This window comes from Dromaius novaehollandiae, chromosome 27 (assembly GCF_036370855.1).
Source record: "Dromaius novaehollandiae isolate bDroNov1 chromosome 27, bDroNov1.hap1, whole genome shotgun sequence".
NCBI lineage: Eukaryota > Metazoa > Chordata > Aves > Casuariiformes > Dromaiidae > Dromaius > Dromaius novaehollandiae.
This window is the reverse complement of record NC_088124.1, coordinates 5,662,667-5,683,994: the sequence shown is the minus strand read 5'-3', so window position 1 is coordinate 5,683,994 and position 21,328 is coordinate 5,662,667. Positions and strand designations below refer to the sequence as shown.

The window sequence follows — 21,328 nt, the reverse complement described above, 5'->3', positions numbered from 1 at the left end:
CCTAGCATTGTCTTAAAACATGTCAGTATGTTGTACCATAGACTGTATCAGTCAGAAGTAAAAAACACTTGGTTTTAGATTTTATCCTTTTAAATATTTAAACAGGTATTAATATCACACATTTCAACAAACACTGAGAATTAACTCTACATTAGCTGTAATTTTATAAATTTCATATTATTTTTATATGTGGGTTTTTTGCATGTATAAACAGTATTTTATCATGGGTAGACATGGACATACTAAGACATAAGTTTGGCTACAAATTAGATGGATGGAACACTGGTGTTGTTTCACAGGAGTATATGTTCTATACCGCTTTAGTTTAAGCTTAAACTTTCAACACTTTACAGTGGGGTTAAGAAGCTTGAATTCACCTCTGGGATAGATTTCTGTATTTAGGCTTAATACATGTAATACAAGTACCACGGGAGGGCGCCAGATAAATAAATTAGAAGAGATTTCTTTAATTACTGACAGTTTTATTATCTTTGTCTTTTACACTGTCTGCATATGAACAAGTAATTTCAGAATTTTCAAAAAAGCTGGAAGTGAGACATTTTTTAAAAATGCCATAGAATTACTAGGGAGTAGTAAAAATAAATTACAGCATTGCAAAAATGCATTTCACTTTGCCATAGAAGCTTTACTATTCCATTCTATACACATTATTTTACATGTTTTACAATAGACATGAAAAATAAATTCACACAAACTAGGCAACACAATATACTAACCAAAGGCACTGCCAACAGTATTTTGCGCTTAAGGAAGGGGCCAACACTCCTATCCTAGACTCGTGCCTTAGCACAGGTCAACTGACTGTTGAGAATTTGAGTTTCAAGATCTACCTATTCTTCAAATGCCCCGTATCTTGAAAAAACAAAAGAAACGGCCCTCCCCTTTGCAGGAGGTTTTCAGCAGCATTCACGGTAATTGCATAAGAAGCCATGCCTTCTACAAAATGTCTAAGACATGCTGGGTTTCAGGAAGGGAGAGGGAGACAGTCACCGAAACTCTAGTAGAAAACAACAACAAAAAAAAACCCTTTACAACTTTTAGCCAGAAAGCAAAGGGGTTTAAAAACAAGCTTCTGGATCTTGCTTCTCAGAACCAATGGCAGTTTTTGCAGCGTTCTTCCTCTTGACTGAACAGAAGTATTTATACAGTGCTTTCAAGACTCAAAGCGCTAGATAAATGTTATTTAAATTACTTCACAAGTGCACAGTGAAGTAATAAGTATTCTTACAAATGGGCAAACACAGCCCCAGAGCATGAAAAATCGCTGCTCTATTTGGGCTGCCGCCACGTTGTTAAAGGTCATCTGGGTAGAGAATACAGTACAGCCGGGAGGCCCAGCACCGCACGCCCGAGGCCGTAGCCCTGTGAGCAACCCTTTCTGCACTACTGACTAAAACGTGAGCTGGAACTGAGCTTGCAAAGTGGCATTTATACAAACCGAGGGGCTTGAAGTGATACAGTTGCTCTCTTATGTGTTATAAACAAAAATAACAAATATACTCAAGTATAAATCTGGAAAAAAAAATATCCCAAACCGTTACCTTGAAGAAAGAAGCAAACAGTTCCTCTTCCCTCTACGGACAAAAGCAGCCTCATCACGACAGTACTTTAGGTATTGGGGGTGGGCAGGGACTGACAAGGCCTCTTGACAAAAGCCCCTTCCAACTTCCTCCTTAGCCCAAATGTAAAGTTTTTACACTTAAGGAAAAAAAGGCACTGAGGTAAATTTTAGACTCTTCCAAGTTGTCTGTCCTGCCTAGTAACCTGTTCCCTCCCTTCCCGTTTCACCCAGGTGAAATCACGGCAATTTCTAGAGCAAGTTCAAAGGGACACTCGGGTCACCAAGTCAATATAAAACCATTTCACAGGCTCCACCTGAACGTGGCTAGTTTTAATTTTCCATTTTCCTGGTAAGCGTTGTTGCTGTGTCCTGTGTAAACAGAGGGAAGACTGAAACTGGCTGCGTGCAGTGTGCTCAGTACAAAGCATCACGCGTAACCCTGGGGAAGCCATCTCAGCTCGGCATCCCGGGAGCCTCCCTTGCTCTCCAGCGGTGACGGCGTGGAGGCTTTGAGCTCGGGGCAGTGGCTGACGCTCCAGCTCCAGCTCCAGCCAGACGATCTCTGCGAGGGCTGAGAGGTGCATGTGTCTGGCAGCAGCGGGAGCACTGCACAGGGAGAGCAGCTTTTTTTCCTCCCCTAGCTCCAAGCACGAAACACAACCTGGTAACCTTCCTGTACATGCAGAAAGGGTACGGATGGAACAGGATACAGGCAGAGTGGCACAGGCAGAGGCGAGCTGCTACCAGGGATGGTGGGACACTGCAAGGAGGAGCGGTACCAAGAGGAAACATGGTAGAAGATGGCAGTGGGAGGAAAGCCTCTGAGGCTAACAGTTCCCTCCCTCTTCCTGGTGCTAAGCGTTTCCTGCAGAGGCGGCCCGTGCTCCAGGTGTGACCCACACATCTGCACGCTGGCCTCAAGAGGAGCTCTTCTCCCTCAGTTCCTGACCTGTTCATAGCACAAGATCAGCTTGATTTGTAAAAAGGGTGTTTGAGCTTTCCTGGGTTACTCTTAGACATGTATTGCTAGATGTTCTATGCCGAACCATTGTCCCATGCCCCGACCGTCATCTTTACACTTTTCAAACAATTTCTTAAAACACTGGTCCCAATTCCTACAGAGTAGGAGACTGGTAAAATGCAGGCTAGCTAAGCTAAGCATCAGGAATATTTGCTTTAATTTTACTTCAAAGCTTTTTTTTAAAAAAATTAAAAATTAATTAGGATGAAAATAGATGACTTTTCCTTTACTAAATTTCAATACTACTTACTAAAAGACTGTTGTGGTGTTGCAGCTGCCTTGGCATCATGACTTTACATGTCACTGGTTAACTTAGCACTGAACAACAGTCTGTTTGGCATCAGTTACAGCTGCAACGCCCACGTGATTTGGTGCAACAACCTCCTCCACTTTATCTGCTGTTTCCTGTGCTCTACTTACGAAATGAGACCTCTGCCACACAGACACGCAATGCAGCTGCAGCACCTTGGAACAGGAAAAGCAAGCTGCCGGGAGGAGGGCGAACGGTGGGCTGACCCTGCTCAAGACAATTAGCCAGTAGATGTTCCTGTTGGGTTCAACACTCAGCATTTTCCGTGATGTTTCTTCACCTGATGGTTCAATGCAAAACCAAAAGTTAGCCAGCAGCTGTGTTGGCTTGTGGAGGGCCACAGTTTTAAAACGGGCTTCCCATTCCTTGATTGGCTCTGGTCCTGTGATAAGAGGTTTCAGAAGAAGAAAATGCAGTTTGTTCGTTTTATGGTTACTATGTGCCAGTCCATAATGGAAGGATGAAGAGGGACAGTGAGTGACCACTGGAAGGTGTCCTGAGAAGTGTCTTTTCATTTTAAAAATAATACCTAGCTTAGTCTGAGTCTGTGTGCCTCCTGAACAGTTATCCAGGCTTGCCTCCTGCTTCTTTCAAGGTCTGTTGCAGTCTTTGTTTAAACTTCTCATACTTCCGTTGCACTTGCTGGATTTTGTCCTTTTCTTCTTTGTCCAGTATCATTAAGAAGTTCTGTAGCTCTGGGATGGAGAACGCGTCCCACTGCAGGAACAGCAAAAAGAGAGGGAGAGTAAGCACACACCAGTTTACTTTACTTTTGTTTTTTCCTGACTCTGTGAAGAGGAACAATAGAAGACATTTAAATATGCATCTGACCTCCAGGTAGGAGGTGTCATGTTGTGAGAGAGCCAGGATAACAGGCTACAACACACAGTACTGAGCCCCTGAGACTGCAGTCCTAACAGAAGTCTTACTGACCCAGGTGGATCAAAGCTTCCACTGCAAGAGATGGCCCAGTTCCCTAACGGCACTGAAATACACATGCAAAGAATCGACCTGGCATTCACCTGCACTCCTTACAGAGAGGGAGCAGGCAACGTTCACTAGCAGGAGCCGGTGCTTCTCGTGCTTTATGGCAAAGTTACCTCGATCGCTGGTGCTGCAGTAAAGCTCTTTGCGTAGGGCACCAGGAGACAAGCTTCTCCGACTGTTCACCTCAAGCACAGCGTTGTCAGGGGGTGACACAGGGTGGAACATGCCAGCCACAAGCTGATGATTTAGATCACTTAGCAAACACTGCTTTGTGCCTCTTCAGAACTACAGCGGAAGAGTTAGCATTCCTGTAGCATCTCTACTGACCGCAACCTGACTTCTCCGGCTGCGTGGCACCTGCCCCGCACGGCTCTGAGCTAGGGACTCTCCTCAGTGCAGGAGCTGGATCTCGGTGGGCTGCTGCAGTTACTAACATTTGCATTCGTCATGATGTGGAGCATTACTGCAACTAACAGCTGATTGTCAGTTTACTGCCTGAATGTCCCTAGCTTCTATTTAAATTAGTGGATTAGCTATAGCAGTATTTAGCTAATCTAATTATTGAGGATTGACTTTGGGACTGTTGCTTGGTTCCGTAAACAGACTATGGTTTGGCCATCAAAACTGGCCTCAGCTTTTTTACAGCTCAAGTTTAATTCCTTAAAAATCATCATAATTTATGAGCAATAAATGGTCTAGACATTTCTCAAAAAGTAGGTAAGGTCCAAGCAGTTCATAAAAATTTAACTTCAGAGAAAAGCTAGTATCAAACTCAGTATTTTGGATGGTAAAACCAACACCAGAGGGAGAGAACTTGCTCGTGTGCCACCGTGTCAGCCTGTGCTGCTGCTGCCATAAATCTCACAGGTCCGTTTAACGTTGCCACGTGTTTCGGTAGAGCTGTTAACGTTCATGTAAAAGCCAAGGGAAAGAGTCACAGACATACCTCAACTTCCCCTGTTTCGTTTTCCTTCAGCACAAAACTGAGGACATCTGTGTCAGGGCCAGCCAGCAGCCGGAGATACAAGGGATACTCCGTCAGAGGGAGCTTCTGGAAGAGAACTGCAAAGGGACGGGAAGAGACCCACAATGAGCCGTTGGGTACCGGGCAGAAGAAAGCTCAGGAAGTTAACGTGAACATGTGCTAGTGGTTCACACTGCTTAGGATCATGATGGAAGTAGTGAGCATCTATCTGACATGTATCACGATCTCTATTTTAGGTCCTAAGTGGATTAACAGGGCTTTAACCCCATTTTGAAAACTCAATTCCTCATTGACTTCAAAAAAACGTGGGGGCAGTATCCATTTTCTGGACATCAGGCCATTTATTCATCCAAAATTTAGACACTGTCTGACACACCACTGAGAGTGCTAGACCAAATGCTTTGGTACCACACTTTTCATGAGAAAATTTGCCAGCCAGATCTCAGTGAACAACATGCTTGAAGTTCACTTTAGCAAAACAGAAAGTCTGCTTTGAGGAAAAATACAGGCAGATGACTCCTAATTAAAGCACTGATTGGAAACACTGGATATCTGGTGCTTCTCTCTGTCACAGACACCCTGTACCAGCATGGGTAGCACACCTAATTTTTCTAAATCCAGTTTCACAGATGGAGAACAGAAGCCTATTTCTGCCACCATTTGTCTATAATTCTTTTTACTCAATAGCCTTTCGGGAGTGGGAGAGGACAGTACAAGACCTAGCTTAAAAAGGCTCAGTTAGGGAACTCAGTGTTTCTGTAACACAAAATAGTAAGCAAAACCGATCAGCTGTAGGAAAGCTGACCGGTCCAAGGAAAACAATTCTGCGTTCACATCTCTGTCTTGCTGCTCTAAGGGCATGAACTCACCCTGCCCATCTTTCCGCATTTCCTTGAAAAGTGCAAACTTCTGAGGATTATCCACCACCATGAACTTCTTCAGGAGCCCCTGGATCACCTCGCTCACCGTGGTTGTACTGCTAATGTGGAGCTGCTTGATGGCATCGAGCGGCAAGTAGAAGGAAGTTCTCTTGTCCGTCATGTCAGCCAGGTTCACCTCTTTGAGGGCGTCATAAATGGACTGTGGCCGGATCCCTGCTGGTACCGTCACGGGACGGCGCAGTTTCAGATGCACTTTAATGAAGCCCGTGTAGGTTCCATCATCGTTCTAGAGCAAAGGAGATCGGAGTCACGTTCCTGCGAGCTTTCCTGGCCTGGGACTAGGTCGTGCCAGTCTTTTCCCCCACCACACAAGGGGCCTTCTGATCTACTAACGCGGTGCTTCAGCCTGTGGGATGACTGCAGAAGAACTTTCCACTGTACTTAGTGTGCTGTTAGGAGTCTGAGGGTTTCTTATTAATCACGTAAAAAGTAACCAGTAATTTAGGTTAGTCACTACTGAATTTTTCCTGTTCCTTACTACTCCATAATGACTCATCCCTTCCTCGCATCTGTGCTATCTTGCCTTATTTAAAATTGATCTTGCTACAAGTTAGTTATGAAAATATTATATGTAATTGGCAGTTGCACTTAAATGCGGATTTGAAAACTCTGCGTGGGCCTCAACCCCCAGTGTTCAGCTGGATCTCCTAACTGTACTTCTAAAGTTTTATTCCCAGATGATGAGATTCTCACATCTGCATGCAATAAACCATCATTCAAGATCAGCTCGTCTCACAATTGGTCCCTTACCCTGTCCCTCAACTCTGCAAAAATCAAAGAAAAAGCCTGGCTATATACAGACGTTTCATGGGTGTCACACAATAATAAACTGAACACCCCATCTCAGATAAGTAACATTTACTGTTTTACATAAACTTTAGGTTTATTTCAGATGTCATCAAGCACCAGGAAGTTACATAGCTGCTATTCTTGTAAGTGCCAAGAATTATTTCACTCTTTTAGACAGCTTTCCCCCTTGCTCTGTAACAGCCTGGGAAATTTGCACGTTTCTGCTACTCTGATTACTAAAACAGGTGATTTCCTCTTCTTCTCAACACATATCATCAGGGCTTTACTTACAGGCGGGGATGAAAAAGCTTGCAATCAAAGCTTTGAAATATAAGAAATCTACGGTGGTTCTTAGACCTCTGCTTAAACGAGCCTGGCAGTGGCGGCGAATAGCATCTGTTTCTAGAAAGTCCTTGCGTTTCCAAATACACTTTGTGACAGCTGCTGAACTGCAGTGTTGCAGCTTGAGATCTGCTATGACTCACCCGCACCGGAACGACGCAGCCGGAGCTATTCGTGGCAAGCTGTTTGCAGCACGGGCTGCCCAGAGATTACTGTGCCAATTTTCCCAGTTGGAGGAGGACAGAGGCAGAGAACGGTTATCTCAAGTGTCAGGTAACAAATGCAAAACAAACCCAAGCAGGACAGAGCAGGGGACGAAGCTGGTCAGGTGTGGATGGCAGGAACAGCTCTAGAGCCCAAAGTCCCCTTGCCTTGGAGACTAACTTAATACAAGCTGACTCTAGTCATAGCCCAGAGAAATTAGCATCACTCTCTCTGTGTATTATGCAAGAAGAAAAGTGGTACTTACCAGCTTCATCAACAAGCAGTTTGTAACCTTTGCATTGTACTTTTCGATTTTCTGTTTAATCTCCTGAACGGTAATGGTTGGAGGCTCAGGTTTCTCCTCTTCCACTGGTTTTGTTGCATTCTGAAATAAGAAGGGACAGGCTTTAGTTGCTTTATATATTGGACAACACCGCACCTGTTTGGCTCTACTTTTGCTTGGGAAATACGTGAACAAAGATCACGCACGGTTCCCGAGCTCACGTCGGTCGTGACGGCAGACGGAGGCGGCACTCTGCTGCCTCGCAAGCTGCGGTCGAGGATGTCCAAGAGGCCAGATACGCAGGGATACAACCGTCCTGCCCAACCCGCTTCTCTAGAAGGCTAAAGGCAGCGGTAACACCACATCCTTCAGCTAGCGCGCGTCTGTCTTTCTAATGGTAACCATGTCTTGGTTATTCGTGTCTCTCCAAGCTGTCGCTTCAGCAATGATGGATGACTGCTGCACAGGCCAAACTGCAACTACACATCCCAGCCACGCAGTCCCCCCCAGCCCACCAAGCGGGCCAGGAACCTGTTCCCAGCTGCCTCTAGCATCGGTGCTGGAGGTGGAGCACGCAGGCTGAGTGTCGGAGAAGCCGCAAAGGGCCGCAGCTCACGCTTTGCTTGTCGAGCATCTCGGTCTGCAGCGTGCCAGGAGCTAGCAGAATCTGCACGGCAGCTGGCTTGTGATACTTGCTCCTTCCAGTCCTGGCTTCAGATAGGGCCCAGGAGGAGCAACTCCAGGACAGAAGTTGCTGATTGCAATGAAAAAAAAAAGCCTTTCTTGAGCATTTTCCTCTAGCGTGCAGAGACGCATCTTTTTTTTCCTTTTTTTTATTAAATAACAAATAAAATTTCAGCTAAGAAGAGCTTTCAACGCTCCACGAAGGAGCGCAAAACCTTCACTTTAAGTGGCAAAGCATAAAACTGAAAGTCTCATTTGGGATTAGAAAAAGGGTCGCTCACGGAGCAGAGTAAAAGCAGAGAGCTCCTGGCAGGGCAGGACGCCCCGCATGGCTCGCGGGAGCTGCCCGGCAGCAGCGGGAGATGCCGGGTCCGCGTGCTCGTGGGCTCTGGCCTCTCTCCGCACCCCAGAGCGGTGCCTGACCACGAGCCACTGCTCTGCTTCCAGAGAGCAGTAAGGACACAGCCCAGGATAAAGCAGGGAAAAGAGTCCCGGCTCTAAAACCCACTTTCCAAAAAAATCTACCCAGTCATCCGCCAGCACCTGCCAAGAGTTTTCTTTGCTTCTCGCAATGCGGTTGAAAATCACATGCTATTTATAGTGTTCACTGGCTTTGTGTGGCCAAGCGAGGCGACCCCCCCTCCAAAACCTGCAGCGTTCCCGGAAACCACCTCCAGCGGGTTCATCCAGGCAGAGCCTAAAGTTAAATCTTCCCTGAATTATTCCTCAAAGCAATGCACTTCTATTGTCCAAAGGTTTGGAAATTATAGCTAAAAGCAGTGAAATCACATAGGCAGCAGGCAGCCTGCATGACTAAGAAATCAGTGCACTTGCAGCCTGCAGCAGAAACCAGCCAGCTCTCCTACACGAGGCACCGCTGAAAGGGCAAGAGCTCCGGTTTCTCTCCCTCCCCGGGAGATTTTGGTGAACTTCCTCTTAGGAGGCAAAATCACAGCCAGACTCGGCGTGCGGGTGGGTTCACATGCAGGTCTTTTCTGTAAATGTCTCTAATGAATAACTGGAAAACACGGGTCCCACCAGAGAGGCAGCTCCGGGGAGCTGCAGCAAACGTAACCGAGGGGTGAGAGCACTTGAGTGGAGAGGAAATAAATGCTTTCGGATCTCGCCATCACGATGGAGCCACGAAGGGGGTCCATCTCGGGAAATCACGCCCCGATTCCCAGGGCTGGGCTGGGCACACGCGGCTCCCGCCGGTGCCGGGGCTCCCGGTGGGGCTGCCCATTGCAGAGGCAACCCAGTACTGAGGCCGGATCCTCCACCGGCAGCCGCCTCCCAGGGAGGCCACGCTTTCCTCCGGGGCCGCTCGGACAGGGAGGGAGCAGGGATGACACCAGGGGAGCCGCAGGAGGCTCAGGAGCACCGGGAACACGCACTTGCAGATGGTTTTCTGCAGAGAACCAGGATCGACGCAATCCTCAGCGAAAGCTCGAGCTCGGCTCCCACCTCCCATATGTGCAGCGACTGCGGCAGCCCACAAACGCCCCGAAAACGGGATGTCAGGATGCAATCCTCCCTCAGCCGCCCCACGGAGGTGGGCAGCTCCAGGCAGGCCCGGGCACCGGGGAAGCTCACGAACTGTGAGCTCTTCCTAAAGCCTGCTGCCAGCCAAGAAACCGTGCACCAACACGTACCGGCAGGGTTTTGTTGTTGTCGTTCACCCACAGGCACCCTGAGAGCTCGCACGCAGCCCCAGAGACCCCCCCGCGCGTTACCGGAGGGTTTCTCCCCGCGGCAGAGCTTCGCGGGACCCGGGAGGCGCAGGGAAGGGAGACCCGGAGCAGAAAGCCGTGCGGCCGCAGCAAACGGACAGCAAGGGCCTCCGGGGGCCCCCAGCATCCGTCCCCTCCACCTGGGCACCGGGGCAAGAAGCCCAGAGCAGGTACTTCAGATACAAGCACTTGCTCGCCTTCAAAATGAATACGCAGCAGGGTTAATGGCCCTGCAATGGGCAGATGGAATCGAGAGGATCTGCCTGACCCCAGAGCAAATTTAAATCCACAAGCAGGCTAAGCAAATCTATTTAAAATAATGAAATACAGCGAGCTAAACAAACGCAGGAGTTCCCTGGCAGCGTGGTACAGCCCAGCAGCCGCAGTCAGGTCTCCTTGGGGGAAATAACCTGCTGCAAGGACAGCACTGAGCTGACTGCAAAGCGGATCGCTGCGTGCAGCCTCTAAGAGCAGGCTCGGATCCCGCAGGATGCACCGCGAGCTGCCTCAGCCGAGCTGCTGTCCTGAGCCCATCGCAGCTCCAGGGACACCAGTTCCTCGAGTCAAACCACGGGGCAGGATGCAAATAAGCAGCAAGAGTCGCAGCCTGCAGAAACACCTGGTCGTCATTCCTTTGCACCGCTTCTGCATCTCTGCACTGGCTGTTTTAGCCCCTCACCTCGCCGGCAGCAGGCGGTCGGGTCTGCCTTCGAGGGGGCTTAACTCACGCTGTTAATTACAGATAAGTAGTTAAACCAAAACACAAGAATAAAATTCTCAATCCAAGAGCAAAGCCCAGGTTTCCCCAAAGCCCCTTAATGGAGGGGCTTTCTGGTCAAGAGGCAACGGGAACAGGTCTCCTTTAAAGCACAGCCTTTAGCATCCCGGACCTGTACCTGCTGTGAACAGGCTGGCGCGTGCCTTGGAATACGCTCAGCGAGCCGTATTTCACACTGCAGCGCTCTGCTGCCTGCCATAACACACCACCTTCCCCAGAGACGGGCTATGAATACATTGCAGACGATGCTGCCTGGAGCCGCTCGCACGAGTCCCATATTTTATGTGGGTTTGCGCAGAAGTTGGCATTAAGGGAAAGCAGGCAGCGTGAAGGGATGCGCTGTCGAGGCTGGTAAGGCTTAAATTGAAAACTGCAACTGCCAAGCAAAAAACAACCGTGGGAAGAGAGCCCGTCTCCCAGGCACGGGCCCCCCTGGGGCCCCAGGGACCATGGGGACAGCAAGACCGCACGCGGGGCAGACCGCTCGCTCCACCGAAACAGCTCCGGCGAGGAGGAGAGCACAGAGCGGGACCAGCCGAATCCCAGGGCACGGGAGACGAGGACCTGGCAGGGCAGTAAATAACATGGTATCACCCCAGGCTACCCGTGATATTTCTTTTAGAAAGAGAATGAAGTAAAGGACAACCAAAAACCCTGGCTGCAACCTGGCGAGACAGCGGAGGAACCCGATCGTGGATTCATTCATTCATTCATCGGGAGCCCGGGTCATTCCCAGGCTCCCAGGCTCGTTGTAGGATCCAAGTGATTCCCAGGCAAGATTTCAGAATCCCCAGCTGTGCCTGGCCAAACCATATGAGACCTCTCGAAACGCAGCTCTGTCATAGTAACCCACTGGAAGAACACTTTAACATTATATTACTCAGTCTTTCTTGCTCACTGCCTTTAAAAAAAAAAATGCCACTTTGCTATGGTATTTAAGGATTGCACATAAACATCCATTTATGAAAATGGCAGTTGCAATCCCAAGATTTGCCAAATCGGCTCGGTCCCCTCCACACGAGAAGCCGGGGCAGCCGCGCGGGTGACGCGTGCCGTGCTGGCGTGCGGGATACGTCTGCGGCCCGGACGCAACCCACGCAGGCGGCATCGCTCCGGACGCGCGTTGGAGGCGACCAGAAGGGCCGGGTCGGCCTCTGGCACTGCAATTTGCTTCTCTCCGTTTGGGCAAGTCCCTCCGCTGTTGTGATGTTTCCAGAGGAGAAAAACACCACGTGCCGGCAATTAGGAGCCTTTTGAGCGGCTCTGAGCCTGATGCCGCGTGGTTTCCATGGAGGGAGCACGGAGCGGGGAGCGACGCGGGAGCGCTGGCGTGTTTTAGGTTTATTGACCTCAGTGGGCTGCTTCAGGAGGGGAAAACCTAGGTACGGGTGGAGGTGGGATGTCCCATTCAGGCCACCTTTCCAGGCAATTGCTCTGTGCATTACAAAACTAGTTTTTAGCTCCCCAATACGGAGCACTCGGCACGAGAACGGCGCCCGGTTCCCCTTCCCAAGGGCGCGTTTGCAGCCCTGCTCCGCGCTGGCCACGTGGTCCTTTCTCCCAACCTCACGTTCTTCATTTCTGACACTTAGAGAATAAGACAGACCAGGGTCTGTGAAAATACATGAGCTAAAAATCACTGCCCATAATTTATCTGTTTATCACATCCATTTGTTTTGATTAAAACAAACACGCGCCGAAGCATCCAGACCTCAGGATCTACACGCGAGCGCGGATCAGCGGCGGCTGCAGCTGAAGGTTCCCCAGAAAACCAGACCTGCTCTCGGCTGCCGCAGCTCGGCCCATTTACGGGGCTGCGGCCCACGGCTACGGTAACAGGTTGCTCCTTCCCTTTCCACACGCAGCTGCAGCTGAAAGCGAAACCCGGCGTTGTGACAATTTGACAAACACGGGTTTGAACGGCCATATTACGCTCTCCTGGGGTCATTTTACCTGTCATCTTGCATCTGGCATGCAGTTAATTTGCTTTCATTAAGCTCCCAGTGTTAGTGAGCGATGGTTTAACCCTTTCCATTGCAGCAGACGGTTTAAGGCATGCAGAGAGCGACCAGCTCGGACGAGAAACCAAGAAAAGTTTCTCGCTTTTACCCCGCTGGGACGCGGGAGCACTCCTGCAGCCGGCATGCCCCGGCTTGCACCGCGGTCTTAACCGAAGGGAACAAAACCCGGGTGGAAAACCCGCGCTGAAAGCACCGCAGCTTCGCATCGCCACCACCATCACAGCCAGGGCAGGGGAATTCGGCTGGAAATAGCACTCCTGCCCTGGAGGACAGGGGACCGCACGGGGGCACAGACAGACACTGCCTGGAGAGAAAAGTGCTGCTTTTCCTGCTACCAGATCAGCTCTTTCTTGCCCTGCGCGGCTCTACCCAGACCTCCGGTTTTGCAGAGTTTCTGGTGCAGAACGTGCAATTCTCGCTGAAGGCAGAAAAACAGAAGCTCTTAACCATAAACCGTTGCCACATTTCCTGTTGTACGGGCACAGGATGAAACACACCGAGAGCAAAACAACACGCCGGGCCCTCCCCGCCCGCGCCGACCCCGCGGCTCCCCGGCCGACGAGCCGACGGGCAGTGCCGCATCGACGCGGTGCAGCGGTCCGGGGCCGCTGCCCGTGCGGGGCCGCGGGTCGAATGCGGCCAACGGGACTTCGCTCCCCTCCGAAACTGCCACAAAAGCAGGTTTCCAAGCCGCCGGCCGAGGCCCGAGCCGGATGACGTGCCGCGGCCACGTGGGCACCGGCGCAGAGGCGAGCGGGACCGCTCCGCTCCCCGGCCCTTTCTCCGGGCAGCGCGGCCTGCTGCAAACGCGGCTCTCTCCCTCGGCTGCCCCTAACCTACGCTATTTCTCCGCTGTAAGGAGCGGCCCCCGGCCGTAAGCCGCATCTGGCACTGGAGTTAATGCTCAGGAGAACAAAAGCTGCCCAACGCAGACGCCCTGGGAAGAGCAGCCGCAGCGAGGCACAACCCGCCCCGGGCTCCGAGGACGCAGCGCACGAGCGCAGCAGCCGTGCGAGCCTCCTCGCCGCGAGCTCCTGACGGACCAGCACAGCGGAGGGAAAAACCCCCGGGCCATCACCATCGCGGTGATGCACTCTCAAAAGAGCGATTCAAAGCCAAGAAAGGCCACCTGGAAGCCTCTGTGACCCATTTCAGCATTTACAGGTTTGCAAGAACGCTGGGAGAGATGCGCTCCGCTCCCAGCTTTCTTCTTGTAGCCTCTCACTTTGCAAAAGTCAACCCCCAAATTTAAAAAATAAATAAATAAATAAAAAAGCACAGGCAGCAGTTCCTCGCCATGGTTTACCTCGCTGTGGGCAGTAGCAGCCTCGCTAGGAGCTCCCACGGAGCAGAGGACCCGGCAGCTCGTGGCTCATCGCATCTCCCCACCGCTCCCGGGCACCTGAGGGACCTCCAGGACCCAGGGACATCTATGGCTTGGACACAAAGCTCAGGAGGGAGAAGGCTGGCAGCTAACGAACTGCACGTTTGCTATTCATTAAACAAGATGTGACAAAGCACCGTACGTGGACAGGCCGAGCGTGCACATCCCACGGGACGCAGGCCGCGAAGGGCAAACTTTGCCACCAAGGAAAGAGCTGTGGCTCATCCCAGCGCCCACCAACACCCTCAACGTCTCCTCTCCTCCCACCACCCTTCCCGGCTCCGTAGGGCAAGGAGAGCTTCCACGCAGTTAGGACCCAGACGCCCTGGAGATGCTCTCCCCAACCCCTCACTCGCAGCAAGTTTCCCCCATCGGCTAATTAGTTAATGAATTTGACTGCAGAACTTAAAGATGGATTTGGCCCAGCATCGCAGCATTCTTGGCAAAGATCATCCTAACCAGAGCGCGGAGGCCAAGTCCTCCCGCGGCGTGCTCGGGCACAGCTCCATCTCCCCTCAAACCAGCAACGCCGGGGCAATTTACACGCCCAAAAACGCAGCCCCATCTCATCCTTTGGCTCAGACCGCATGCGTATTTCGAAGACCCGCTCTGAAGGGATCTTACGCCTCAGGGCAGCAGCGCTCAATTCTTCCACGTATTAACCGAAAGGTTTGTTTTAAAGCACCAGAAGACACAACACGGAGAAGCTCGTCCAAGTGCCGCATCTCTGCTCCGCACCGGCCTGGCGATGGACGCGCAGGGCCTCCAGCAGCTCCCGCCCTGCGACCGTCACCCACCGGGACACGAGGGCTGGAGAAAGCGATGAAAGCCTCAAGCTGCGAGCCAGAAACACTAGCCAACGGCTCAGAAATGCAAACTCAGCTCCAACAGGGAGGGGTTGCCCTAATTAAACGCCCGGGGGCCTGGGACGCGGGCAAGGGCCGGGGGAGCCGACCACACCAGCCCGTGCTGCCGCGGCACATCCAGCACCTTCCCCTCCATCTCACGCGCTTGCAGGCTGCAGCGGGGCATGGGGAAAGGAGCGGCTGCCGGAGCACGCGTGCGCCGGGGGAAGAGTCAGACAAGAGAAAAAACCCCACGTATTTCACCCCCTTCAGAAAGTTCAGCAAAGATGCTGTGGTTTGCTTCGGGGTTCAGAGGAAAGGGCAGAAAACACGAGAGCGCTGCATCTCAAGCGAAGGGGAAAAGCATCACTGCGGCATTTCAGAGAGGTTACAGGCAAGTGGAAAGGGGCTCAGTGTTTCAATTTCCATGGAGATCTCACTTAGAAACAGCTTTTCCTTGCCACATCTCTGCTCAAAAGTGCCTGACGGGAGATGGGAGGGAACGCTGTCCCCAGGGAGCACCAGGTCAGTGGAGACCCAGGCCGGAGCAGTCCCGCATGGACCAGGGCATCTCCACCGTCACCACGCGGGGACACAGTGGCAGGGAAGAGGGGCAGGAACACGGAAACAAAAACACGTTCCCGTCTTCAAAGACCTGCCTGGTGAGATGCTCTGGCCTCTATCAGAGGCTGGGCTACATCCCAAGTATGGTCCCCAGGCCTGGCCGCCTGGGAGCTGATCGCAGCCGTACGAGGCCGGGAAAAGCCCTGCCTTTGACGCAAAGGCCACCCTGGGGCTGAAGCGTCCCTGGCCGGGGAGCTCTCCTGCGGCACCGGGATGCGGCCGGCCCCGCTTCCAGCCTGGTGCTCGCTTCCACGCCATTCCCGCTCTTCTTTCCCCTTCCCACCAGGCAGCCAACCCCCCATGCCAACCAGGGCCAGGACCAGAGTGAAAAACAACTCAGAAGGACAAAGTTTCTCCCCGCTCCGCACACGAGCACCACGTGAGCCTTTACAAGGGACGCGCCGCACCAGGGACTGCTGCTCGGCTGCTCTGCCCGCTCGTGAGCCTGTTTGCTCTGCTTCCATCTGCCACGGAGAGCCCCATTAGCGGCTGACAGTCCTCCCCGGGGCAGAGCAGAAGGGGAGTCTGGCAAAACATCCGCCAAGCTGCAAACAAGCTCCTGCAGACCAACTGGAAACCCGTCATCCCACACGCAGCACCGCCGCTCTGGAAGCGGGAGTCTCGGCTTTGCAAGGCTTAAGCAGCAAAGCCTGATGGTGGCTGATCTCTGTAAGTCATCCATGCTCTTATGCGCCTTTGGTGAAGAGCAGTAGGTAGCCAAGGAGCTAAGACGGGCAGAGGACCGGACCCTGCGCTGGTGTCCCGGCTCAGCCGCCACGGGCTCGTGCCGCGCTGCACAGCGCGAGCGATGCTCTCGTTGCCTTCCGAGCAGAGCAAATGCCTGCTGGTTATTTGCAGCCCATAAAACAGCACAGATGCTGCATGGAACAGCCAGTGAATTCTTAAGCCAACATTTTGTTTAGTTAAAAACCAGTGAGATGTTCCAGACACCACCAAGCCCTAATGCTCATTTGATATAATCTTCCCCACGCAACACGGATAAGAGCGGGCTGCCTGGGTCCAGCAAAGGTGGGAAGGAATACAGTCAGAGAAGAGGAGCCAGCTTCACACAGACCCATCACCTCCTTGCAGGAGGAGAGGACCAGGCAGGCCTGTGCCTGGTGGGGCTCCTGGTCCTTCTCCCTCCACCTGCCCTGCGCCCGAGCTCTGGGACACCAAGAGCTTCAGGTCTGTAGTTTCATGAGGACGGTGCACAGCCACCATCCCTGGGGCTATTTCCATTGCTCTCCTGCTTGCATTAACGTACTGGCCTATGTGCTAGAGGAACGCCGGGATGAAGACACCAACCAGTCTGCAGTGCTTTCTGGCAAGCTGCTGAGCCCAAGGGGTTTCTCTGAGAACTGCAGAAGGGTCAAGGTTGGAAGGGACCGCTGGAGATCGTCTAGTCCAACCCCCTGCTCAGAGCAGCCTCTTTTCGAGCCAGTTTCTCGGGGCACGTCCAGTGGGCTTTGACCATCTCCAAGGATGGAGACACCATCGCAAGAAACACAACCGATACCCTGTGAGCAAGGAGTGGCTCCTACCTTGGACACCTCACACTAAGGAGAGGAAAGAGACACGGGGCCAGAGAAGCAGCCGTGTTACCACTCGCTGACTCTGCTTGTCCAGCGTCGCGCACGTGTGACAGCAGAGGCTCCATCCCAGCTCCCGTCCCGGCGCGGCGCTCACAGCCTGCAGCTGTGCACCGAGCGCGGTGATCAGGGCCGGGAGCCCCGGAGCGAGCCCCAGCACAGCTGCGTTACCTGGCAGCATAGCAACGCGGCTCCGCAGGTCTCCATGGCAAACACCTCAACAAGATTTAACGTCTTTCCTCTTTTTACCAGGGAAAGAAATTGCCTGCTTGGTCACTCCGGAGCCGCTGAAGTCTCGGCCCAGCTGCACCTCCCAAGGGCACGCTTCCACTCCCCCACCTTGCAAACACATCGGTATTTTTGGAACCGGTGCCAAGAAACAAATCTCCCAAACCGCCTGCGTTGCCGCCCCTCACCGCCGGCCCCTCGCGGTCAGAGATCACCTTGGTGCTCCCGGGCGGCCGCGGCTGCGACGTGCAGCCCTCCAAGGCACCGAAGAGGGCTGGAGTTTGCCCGGTGTCACCGGGACTTGGTGACCAGGCGAGGGACGGAGAGCCAGCCCCTGCGAGCCGGCCGGCCAGCAAAGCCCCGACTGCTTCCTGAGCCTTTCGGGATGTGCTTCCCTAAGCTCTCTGTACTTATTTATTCCTGCCCAGCCGAGGACATGGCCAGGGAGGCCAGGGACGATGGCTCTGCAGGGCGGGCAATGCCAGAAGGCGGCTGGCGCTGCCGGAGCGCTCGTCGCCCTTCGCATCCTGGACTGGGGAATCGTTCCTGCACGTCGACGGATGGACCAACACGGCCATTCCCAAACGTACCGGGCCGGTTAATCAGCCTTTGGATCCCAGACGATGTTAACTGCACATGGCCACGAGCAGATAATTCACCAAGTAGCTGAAATGCAAAATTGCTGCCGCACGTAGGTGTTTCATAAACGGTGGCTGTGGAAACGTTCCATGTTTAATAAAATTGTTCTAGAAGAGCGAGATGCAAAGCAAAAAAAATGGGGGGGAGGGGGTCTGGTCCCTCTGCCGTGCTAGCTGCTCTGCGGGACGTGCGCTGTCCCGGGGGGGGATGCTCCTCAGCGAGGGGCGACCACCCGACCAAGCCATCACCCGAGCTCCCGGACCTGCTCCTCACCGTCCCCCTGCCACGCTGGGCGACTGCCCCTTGCAGAGCTCAGGCCCAGCCTCACCAGCACGTTTTGGGGTCCCCACAGCTCGTCCGCGGGACCTGCGGCACCGCGAGCCCTGACACCACCACGGCCAGGAACGACTTCCACCCCCAACCGGAGACGCGGCGGAGACCCACCGCCACGAGCGAGGCCTCTTACGCCGTGTCACTGGCCTGGGTGGCAAAGTTTGGGGGTTTTTTTCTTCCCCTCGAGCACAGGAGCTGTTTCCTCCCCAGATAACCGCCCCTGCGCGGCTCCGTCCTGCCCGGCCAGCACGGGCTCGCTGCGGCGGACGGGGACGAAGGGCACCCTGCACCCACGGGTGCCCAGAGCATCATCTGCCCGGGCACCGCAGGGATGCTTACCGGGGGATTGCACAATCAGGCTTGTTTTAAAAGGTAACTAAAGGCTCTGCAGTGCCCTGGCTGAAAAAGAACGGGATTAAAAAGGAGGCAGATGCACGGTACATCGTACTAACTGTGATCTTTTACATCTCCTACACACATGAATCATCAAATGACATTTAAGAGCCAGCAGTACGCGTTGGTTATTCATAGCAAGAGGGAGCTGGTGGCTAACAGGGAATATCCCGTGTTAAATCTGAGGGAGCATTTCTTGAAAAAAACGTGTTTTTCCAGCTGACCGAGGCTCTGCCCAGACCAGTGCCCCCGTAACGCCAACGGCTCGCGCTCCAGCCCGGCTGCCGAAAGGCGAAGCCCGAAGAAGCGAGCTCCGCCGCCGCGCGATGCCGAGCGAGGCCGACGGGCAGGGCTCAGGCTCGTCCCCGCGGCCGGCGCGCTCCCCGGCACGATTGCATCTCTCGGCGCGTCACCGTGCTCCTTCCTGAGCAAAACCCCCACTTCCGCAATGGCTGCTGCTCTCCTTCTCCTTTTACCCCCCAGCCCTGGCTGGCGAACCGAGCGTTATGTCGGGGAGGCTTTTTTTAAATAAACACTTGATGGCACGAAGCAGCCTGCTGCACGGCCAGCGCTGGGGTTATCGGAGAAACCCCGTCCTGGGGGCGAAGCGTCGCCCATCCGGCATCGCCTCGTTCTGCCCAAAGGCCACGTCCGCCACCGTGCAAACGCGCCTGCACGCGGGCTCGGCCCCACGGCCTCCCCGTCCCGCTGGCAGCCTCCCCATCCCACCAACGGCCTCGATGGGGGCCGGAGCCCGGCTCTGCGCCGGGAGCTGGTCCCGGGCGGGCTGGCGGGGGCTGCAGCCTGCCCTGCTAAAGCCACGGGAAAAAAAGCATTTCGAGCATCTCCTCCACCGCTTGGTCCTTGGGGGGGGACAACGTGGTGCACAGGGGTGACACAGGGCCGAGGAAACCTGCCGCGGGGCCGGCGCGGCGGCTGACCGCGGCGCGTGCAGGCAGCACCGTGCCCCCGCGGACGGCACGCTGCCAGCCCCGCTCCAGCTGCAAGCTAATTTCGGCAGCGCTGCAAGCAAACGTGCACCGACGCCGGCACCGGGGATCCCTCCACCCCGCGCCCGGCCCCCGCGGCGGCACGAGGCCGCTACCTTTGCAGGGATTTTGCTCTGCGCGCTCCGGAAGAAGGAGGTTTTCGCTGTGAAAAAGCAATCCTCGAGGTCTTCATCCAGGCTGCAGTACCCGCTGCTCATGCTGCTGCCGATGGTCATCTAAGGCGGGGGCTGCGGGCGGGGGGGGGGTCCGGCCGTCGGGGTCCGGCCGACGAGCACCGGTGCTCTCGCCGGCTCCTCTCACATCCTCCGCTCACGGCGCCGGCTGCGCCTGTGCATCCCCGGCGCGCGGGGCTGCCGCTCTGTCAAAGCCAGCCCCGCCGGTAACCCTTCCCTCTCCTCCTCCGCGAGCGCGGGAGCCGAGCGCCGCCGCTCCCCGCTGCCGCCCGCGGCTCAGCCCGCTGCCGAGCCCAGCAGCGCCGGGCGCGAGCGCGGCATCGCCTCCCCCTTCCTGCGCCGGGCTCGCGCCCCGGGGCCCGGCCACTTCCTCCCGCGCCGCCACCGCCGCCAGCCCCGCATCCCCGCGGGCCGCGTTTCGGCTCCCCGGCTCGCCCGGGAGACCCGAGCCGCTCCGGTGAGGAAGCACCGCGGAGCCCCTTCTGCTCGGCATTTGCTCCTCCGTTTGCACTCATGCAGGAAGCGTTTGCTCCAGATGGGCTAAAACGCTGCATGAGCCCCCGCCGTGGCCATCCCGGTCCCCTCTGGGCTGCAAACCGAGCCCGGGGCAGAGCCCGGCCGCCCTCCCTCCACTCAGCCCTGCATTTCATCCCGCAGGTTTTCAAACTCCTGCGACCTTCCCCGCTCCGGTGCCGTCACGCGTGCATCCGCGGGGATTTGCACGGACAGTTTGCCGATCCCGGCCGGCGGCTCCCGCGCGGGGCCGAGCCTTGGGGGGACGCGACGCCCCAGCGGGGCTCGGTTACATCCCGCCCGCCTGGGAACCGTGAGTGCGTCCGCGCCGAGGCCGAGGGGCCAACGAAAGAGCCTAGCCCCCCGCGCTGAGAACCGCGCTGCACTTCGGGAACTGCTCGGACACCAAGATATTACTGGAAATGCCACGGAGAATCCTTACAATTTCAGGACGGATTTTTCCCCCCGCCAAATAAGTTTCAAGAAGTTCATCTGCGGAGCAGGATAGAGGCAGGCAAATCAGGAAGCTCAAGCCTTCTTTGTCGCTGCTCTTGAGCTATAAATATTTAGAAACCTCACGGCCAGGGAATGCATTTCTCCTCTCCTCCGCAACGCGAGTCCTGCGGTTCGCCTGATTTCTCACCAACGGGGCCCGACCCGACACCGACCCGAGGCAACGGGAAGCTACAGCAGACCCTCATTCACGGCCCTGCTCTCCCCACCCTGCAGCACGCGGACACGCGCTTCCATTTCTCAATGCTCGTTACAGACCCCAGGATCACTTTAATCCCAGGTAGTTTTTAAACACACACAACACAACGCGCAGCCGCCGTCGACGCAGCAACGAGACCCGGCAGAATTACTTGGGAAAGGAAGAGCGAACAAAGCCAGAAAATATTATGCCACCAGATAAATCCATCCTGTGCCCCCACTTCAA

The 21,328-nt window shown here is 54.3% G+C and overlaps 1 protein-coding gene across 1 annotated transcript; it reads right to left on the bottom strand.

Annotated features, from left to right (window-relative positions):
* Window positions 1-447: 447 nt before the first annotated feature.
* RASSF5 (Ras association domain family member 5) lies at window positions 448-20,083 on the bottom strand. The gene is made up of 5 exons (XM_026111713.2): window positions 19,801-20,083; window positions 7,427-7,546; window positions 5,755-6,052; window positions 4,847-4,962; window positions 448-3,630 (listed from the first exon to the last, which is right to left on the bottom strand). The coding sequence occupies exons 1-5, from the start codon at window positions 19,918-19,920 to the stop codon at window positions 3,478-3,480; spliced, it is 807 nt and encodes a 268-aa protein (XP_025967498.2). The 5' UTR covers window positions 19,921-20,083; the 3' UTR covers window positions 448-3,477.
* Between the last annotated feature and the right edge of the window lie 1,245 nt (window positions 20,084-21,328).